Source organism: Crassostrea angulata, chromosome 1 (genome assembly GCF_025612915.1).
Source record: "Crassostrea angulata isolate pt1a10 chromosome 1, ASM2561291v2, whole genome shotgun sequence".
Lineage (NCBI taxonomy): Eukaryota > Metazoa > Mollusca > Bivalvia > Ostreida > Ostreidae > Magallana > Magallana angulata.
In genome coordinates, this window is record NC_069111.1 from 7,859,943 (window position 1) to 7,867,474 (window position 7,532).

General features: G+C 32.7%; 1 protein-coding gene across 1 annotated transcript; it reads right to left on the bottom strand.

The window, feature by feature from the left end:
- Positions 1 to 1,729: 1,729 nt before the first annotated feature.
- LOC128174706 (fibrinogen-like protein A) lies at positions 1,730 to 7,259 on the bottom strand. Its single transcript, XM_052840194.1, has 6 exons — positions 6,963 to 7,259; positions 6,790 to 6,889; positions 3,686 to 3,804; positions 3,206 to 3,302; positions 2,833 to 3,009; positions 1,730 to 2,411 (listed from the first exon to the last, which is right to left on the bottom strand). Exons 1-6 carry the CDS (start codon positions 7,257 to 7,259, stop codon positions 2,149 to 2,151), a joined length of 1,053 nt encoding a protein of 350 aa, XP_052696154.1. The 3' UTR covers positions 1,730 to 2,148.
- Positions 7,260 to 7,532: the final 273 nt, after the last annotated feature.

Consider the following 7,532-nt stretch of genomic DNA (forward strand, 5'->3'; position numbering starts at 1 on the left):
TATTTCAATGAAGATAAGCCTCCAGCGACATGACGGTTCTATGGACCTCAATTGGACGTATGCCGAGTACTGGGACGTGTTTGGATCGCCATTCACAGAAATGTAGCTAAGTAAATATTTATTGATAAATGTAAGAATATTTAGATCTTTTCTACGAAATATCTTATTTTGTGACAAAAAAGGGTAATCTGAGATATAACCATATCCCATTTGTCATAATTACTGGATACTAATATGTTGTAATAACGACATTATTTGTACTCATGCATGCGCACATGTTCACACAGACGAACCTCTCTCTCTCTATATATATATATATCTCTCTCTCAATTTACACGTTTTCTTTTTATTACAGGAAAGGAGGGATCCCATTTGTACTTTGATTTGAAGTACAATGACGGTATGCGGATTATCATGATGTTTCCATAGGCAGTGCCTCCCACCAATATGCACTCGATTTTGTATACAAGATGGCGGGAAACGCAAGTACGAGGTTTTGAATATTGAAGTAATGGTGCTTCTTTTAATACTCTGTCATTTCAAAAGACCCGGTCGATGAAATCGTATTTTAGTTGTATTACATCATTATATCTTGGGGTATTTGGTTGAAACAAGTATATTCATGCATATACTAGGGGACATTGTTCTTTGGAGTTGTAGCAAACATTTTTGATGAATGAGTTACATAGTATCAATGTAAAATGTATAGACAACTCCAACATATTCTTGTCTTTATGATTGTCATATCATACTTGGTTAATTTTTAGGTAACATATTACGTAATAATTAGGGCTTTCGTTTCGGAACCCCCGATGTGGATCCCAGTGGTTGCAGATGTCCTACAGTGAAGTACGGCGGGTGGTGACACGATTGTTGCTGGACTCCATTTGGATGAGTGAGAACAATTAATATCCCATAGGAAAATGATAATTCCCACAGGAGAAATGATTCTCTTACAGGAAATATTGAAAATCTTTCCGATAGGAAATTTCAAATTTTTAATGTAAAATTTAGTTTTTCTTATAGGGAAATATATTTTCCTGTAGAAAATTATATTTGAAAGGTAAATATTAAATATCTCTCCTGACAAGTGTTTTATTCTTTAAAAATCCTAAAGAATTGTCCTAATGTCCCGAATTATTTTTCTTTGGAAATTTACATTTTCCTACGAGGTTTTAAATGTTTAAGGTAAAATATCTCTTAGGTCGGTTTGGAGACACTAAAAATTAAAACTGAATAACTAACCTATACTTTATCTATTTGGAACATTGTCAAATACTTAAGGAACGAATAAACAGTTTAACCGTGTTGCATTTTGTACTTTTTTATTTTTCATACATACCATTTTAAATACTAATTAACAAAAGCGTAATGAAATATATATATACATGTATATATTTTTAAACTTCCTTTAAAAAAATTCAATTTTTTGCTTTTTGCCTCAGATCTCATAGCATTTTTGCCCAGCGGGTTAACATTACCTGGCTGGTGTGAGGATTTCAAAGCCAGCAGACACGGATCTATTTGTATATACAAATATACACTATGGATTTTCCAGTTAAAAAAACACATCATCATGGATTCGAATTCCATACAAGACAAGATCTGTCCTTGAATAATTAAATTAGAGGAAACTAGAGCAATGTGTACATTCATGCTGACATGATAGGATCAAAGTAAAATGTCCCACCAATATATATAAACAAAAGTAAGCTATGTCCAACGGAAATGGTAGCGAAAAGCCCGGACCTTGTCATGTCCGGACTTAAATGTCGCACTGTTATACGTTTAATAAGGAACCATTCTTGACAAGACATGCTTTGGGACAGGCAATTCGTTTATGCGTGGTCGTTATAAAGTCAATGGTTAAAATGAAAAGACACACAAAATAAAAAGCTAAAAAATTTTGACCAGTTTGTATGTCAATAATGTGAACTAATTTGATACTACGGATAAGCTGAAAACAGCTGAAAATGATGAACACATTTTTTTTTCACAATCACTACTGACTGTCGTTAAACTGACAGAAAATCAACACCGATGAATATTGAACTAAGCTGTGTATGGCATACAAAGGAAATGTTTAATCTTTAAAGTCCAGAAATCTTTACCTAAATTTATTTGTAAAACAGCATGCTTAGAACACCTTTAAGTTTTCCTCAGCATCATTTTAACACTCGCAATGCTGGAGGTAGTGGCAGTGAAAGAGAACAAGCTATCAGAGAAAGTATAGGACCATCCAAAGGAGAGTGATTTATTGTAACCGTTATACGGCATTGTCAGCTGAGAGCTGGAGCAACACAGATACCACCATCCACCAGACAGGCGGTTTGCGCAGCCGCAGAGGTTAGGGCTGTTGTCAAGATCTCTTGTCGAAAATGGAGCGCCATTAGTTCCGGTCATGACGTCACCTGTAATTTTAGATATTAAGGTTTATTCTCATCCTACATATCATATATTACTGTCATATAAAAAAATTAAAAATCAAAAAATTTTAAATTAAAAACTCGTAAACTTAATAAAAGAGAATATGTTAATAAATTTTAAAATCGGATTACCCTATGAAGAGCATCTTATTAAACCCGTAAAGCAAACATGATTTTGTTTTGTGTCTTACATGTATTATTATAAGTGACGCAGATGTAAGCAAATCTTTATTTGAACGAATAATATACATATATTTTTACATAAGTAAAGAGGATAATGATGATTTCCTTCATACCGGGATATATTATTTTATTTTTACTCTAATACACAAAATAGCAGTACTGTATAAGCAGTTGTAGAGAAATATGTAATTAATATTGCGACAAAGTGTCTTTAAATGTTTACCAATCAGTCCGGAATAGCCAGATACATCTAGTTTATAGGCCGTGGATGCGTTACCAACGGAAAAATGACTGTACTCTATAGCATAGGAATACGTATTGAGGAGAGAGCCAACGAATTTAACCTCGATCCTCAGCACTGTGTTTCCAGTCTGTGTCAACAAGTGAATATATTTGTTTCCTGGAAACAAAGAATAGCACACATGTATGTACAGCTTACATGATAAAAATATGTACACTTTCCTGTTGTATCCTTTAGTTTCAGAGATAGATAGAATGAACAAAAAGGATAATTTTACTTCTAGATGTTTAGAAGTTCTCACTTAAGAATTAAGAATGTTTTAGAATGTTTGAAAGAGTATAAGAAGAAAACAAACCAAGCCAATTTTCGGAGGAAGCAGATCCGAAACCATTTTCATATTCTGCATACGTTCGGTTGAAATCAAGACTTCCATCGTGCCGATGATATATTACCTTGAGAATGATTTGGTTTTTTAAATTATAAATTTGATCAATTACTATGTAAAATATAAACATTTTACTCTTATCTTTTCCAAACAATTTTCATTTTTCAATAATTTAGTATTTACGCCCCGAAGTTTATTGGTTGAAAAATTGAAAGAAATTTAAATAATATTTAAAACAGTTTTAATTAAACAAAAATCTTTTACACAAACAACAACTAATATTATTTCGTAATTCTAGTTAAAGATATTATTTGCAAGAATTCAGTTTTATTACAAGCAATTCAGCTGATGCAATTATGCACGCATCTCAATATTTCAAATGTTACTGTTTGATGTTCTTGATATTATATCCTGAATGCTAATTTAAAATAAAAATAAAGTACCACTAACAGTGTGTGCCGTGCCGTCGACCTTGACGCACTCCACTGTGAGTTGTTGACCCCCCAGGGTTACCTGGTAGAGACCACTGGTTGTGTAAGACCCGGATAAACATCCACAATCAGCACAATCTGTCAAATGTTACAATTGCAATCTCTGAATAAAACGTCTGCTATTCTTACAAAGAAGTTCAGACGACAGAATATATCTTATGTGCTATAAAAGGAAATTTTATACGAAATCTACCCGGCTTCTTTGCGATTCAAAGGCTTATATCACTATACTTAATACACATGCATATATATACGACATGTATGTACTTGCCTAACTGCCATTCTGAAAACTGTGTATATTTTTTTGAATGATTGAACGATGCAGATTACCCATATAAAACTAGTATAAAGCATCATTATCTGTACTGACTTAAAGGGGTATGGTAACGATTTTTGTTATACTTTCATGTTAAATACTGAAATCTGATTGGTTAAGACGCAGTTAATAATATTTACTATTACCCTCAGCGTTAGCAACGCACTTGGCAACGGGTAACATTAAAAAATGTTACATGCGCGAAAATTATGCGCGAACGGTTCGCTGTAGAATTCACGTTATTCCTATATAAAAGCAGTAAAATTTTCTTAAAAATTTTAAAAAAGACATTCAGTATAACAAAATAAATAGTGCCTGTTTGGGAGGATAACAGTTGAAATTGACACCCCTCGAAAACCATTGTCAACCTCCGCTTCGCGTCGGTTGACAATGGTTTTCTCGGGGTGTCAATTTCAACTGTTACCCTCCCAAACAGGCACTATTTATATATTGTCAAATTTGAAGATGGGGGAATAAGATGGCGCAAATGGCCATTCGGTTTAGTAGTAAAATACAATTTTGAATTTATTTTCCCCCAATTAAATCTATTTAAATATATTATACTAAAGCTTTCAAAAAGCAAAATTTCTAACGATAGTCAGTTTTTAATATATTTAACAAAATAATAAGAAAAAAAAATATTGTCGAAAATTTTGATAGTATCGAACCCGTAACATAAAAACCCTAGATATACATGTATAAGGTTAGCTTATGCCAGGTGCTCTAACCACTGAGCCATTTCAGATACAACAAAGTGGGCTTTTTAAATATTATGTGTGACTAAGGCCACGAACTACCGGACTTGTATTATTTTTTCAAAATGTTCAATTGTTGGGATACAAAATGATATTCTTAATGTAGAGTGGATCATCTCTCCATGTTTTTGTTGATTGAAATCGGTTTGTTTTCCAATAGACCTTAATTAGACTATGAGAAAAATATGGAGCACAGACCCACTTTATAAAAGAAAATGCCCTGAAGTTCTAAAAAACGACAGTATTTGCAGGTTTTGATGCGTACACGCCTGTTTGAGTCAACATATTCCAAGTATTGAACAGACCTATAGGTTAAAAATCAATGATTCGTTAAATATATATTGATTTCAATGATTTAAGGAGGCCGATTTGGGTTTTTTTGCGGAAAAACTACAATAGCGTAACTCTTTATTTTTTAACCATATGTAATTTAAACAAACTCTAGTTTATTTGCGAAGGTTCATGAAAATCGACCGTCTGGTTCTTTTTAGGGACCATCTCAAAATAGACGTACATTTACTATAGGAATATATAGGAAACTGCATTTTCCGCACATCAAAGCAGTTTTAAAAAAATACTACAATAGCTTTTTTACTCAAATTGTTATACATGATTAGTAATTGCTTTTCCAACCTTATATGTAAAAAACACAAAATTCTACCGTCTGGTTTTTAGTGGGGGCCATCTCAAAATATTAAAATGCACAAAATTTTGCTATATATTTGGATCATCACGAATGATGATTGGTATAATGGATTCATTCCAAAAATGAGGAAAATGTCCTCGAGGATAGCATCATTCTGTATATAAACTTTCAACAGCGTACAATTTTTACTTTTTCTATTATGTTATTTCTGATAACGTACTCCTGCAAAGCTTCATTTTATCATAACGTCATAAAAGCGCAATGGCAATGCTCCCCTACCGCACAACGTAAAAATCGTGTTAAAAATAAAAATTTCCTTTAACAATCTAAATATTTTTATCTGTATTTTGTTTATTGTGTTCAATTTTATAAATGATATCGAAAAAAATTCATTAGAAGTATAAATCAACTGTATCATATTAGAATGCGCAAAAACATGCGCAATGCAAACTAAAGTCAGCCTCCTTAAAAAAAAACCCATCAGATTTATTGATACTTTAATTTTTCAGTAGCCTGTCCGACCGCGTATGGGCATTTTACACGCCTTATCCACCCATCTTCTTTTTTATACTGTCTTTATTATTTACGATGCTTAAGGAATGCATTTTTAATGATAAGCAAGAGACAGGACTGACAATTCTACGCAAGTAAACAAGGCTCGTGCTCTGTTTTAGTTTAAATAGGTTTAATATACCAGTAAAAACCTTTTTCAAGCTGATTTATCTATCTTCTTATTCATTTTAAGCTTAAATAAACAGTTTTAAACGTTTAACACATTTATTTTAGGTCTAAAACTGAAATTTTCACTTCAACATTCAAAATGTAAATAAACGCTTTGTTTACCCGCTATAATTTTCGTTGCCTATTAAAATTGCCTTACGAAAACATTGTAAACATCAAAATCGTAAAAATAATTTTTGACCATAATCGTGACCATGCCCCTTTAAAGAAGTTTACCTTGATAACTATTATGATGAAATATGTATATTCCTTTTTGTTTTTTAACTTTTTAAAATATCCAACGTTTAAAGACGCATATGTTAACATAATTCATTAAAGCTTTGCTCTTCTTAATTTTATTAAAAATGTCCATAGTTCCTCAAGTAAAATTTTGATATAAATGACAATAACAAACTGTCAATTGTCTCAAATATCCATATAGCGAAATACAAATTAAGGCAGAGCAAACACGGACTTCTTTAAAGATTGAAGTGGGTTCAAATACAAAGCAATATTAAGTTCTATTAAAGAAAATGCAATTCTTACAAAAAAGCGATTTAAAAAAAAAGAACTATGCTTTAGAAATTATATCAAATTAAACATAGTGTCAGCAATAGTTAACCTACCAGAAGACAGGTCCCCACCAATCCCTGTAACATGTACAGCAGCTGTTGTGGTCACTTCCTTTCTGAAATCATTTCCGAACTCCAAAGCTGATATATTAACCTGTGAAAGTGTTTTTGGTTGTTAAGTAATACTGTTTTGATTAAGAGGCAACACAACATTTCATATTACCCACCTTCTCAAAATACCGACACCGGGATCTTTCTTCGCGTGCTAAACAACCTTCAACATCGAAAAGTCTACAAACTGTGGAATTCCCAACGTCACAGAGGTCATAGCCCATGCAGGAGTCTTGTTGTGCGCAAAATCTGGGACATGACACTAGCAGAGGTTCTCTACCCCCGGGGTACATTGTCTCAGCGACATTGGCGTCACTGTCATTGTGGGAAAAACCTCTAAAGACAAACTGCGCTTCCTTCCTGACAGCGTGAGAGACGAAACAGAAACACAACAACAGGATCAAATGCTTCATCACTGATACCTTCAATTCGTCTGTCTAAATGTCTCCAGATAAAGAGTAAGTTTTTATAATCTATGTTAGGGAAACGGCGTATGTTATCGAACGTTTTAACAAATATTAGAAGTTCTGTTATTATATATAAACAAACAATACTATGTGCTGAAGATTTATTTGACGTAATTACTATTTCTTGAAAAAATATTAATAAGAACCTTTAGTATATTTAAAGTAAATAATAATTCTTTATTGATTCAGTTCTTGCCATGAGCATTGAAAGCCCCCTCA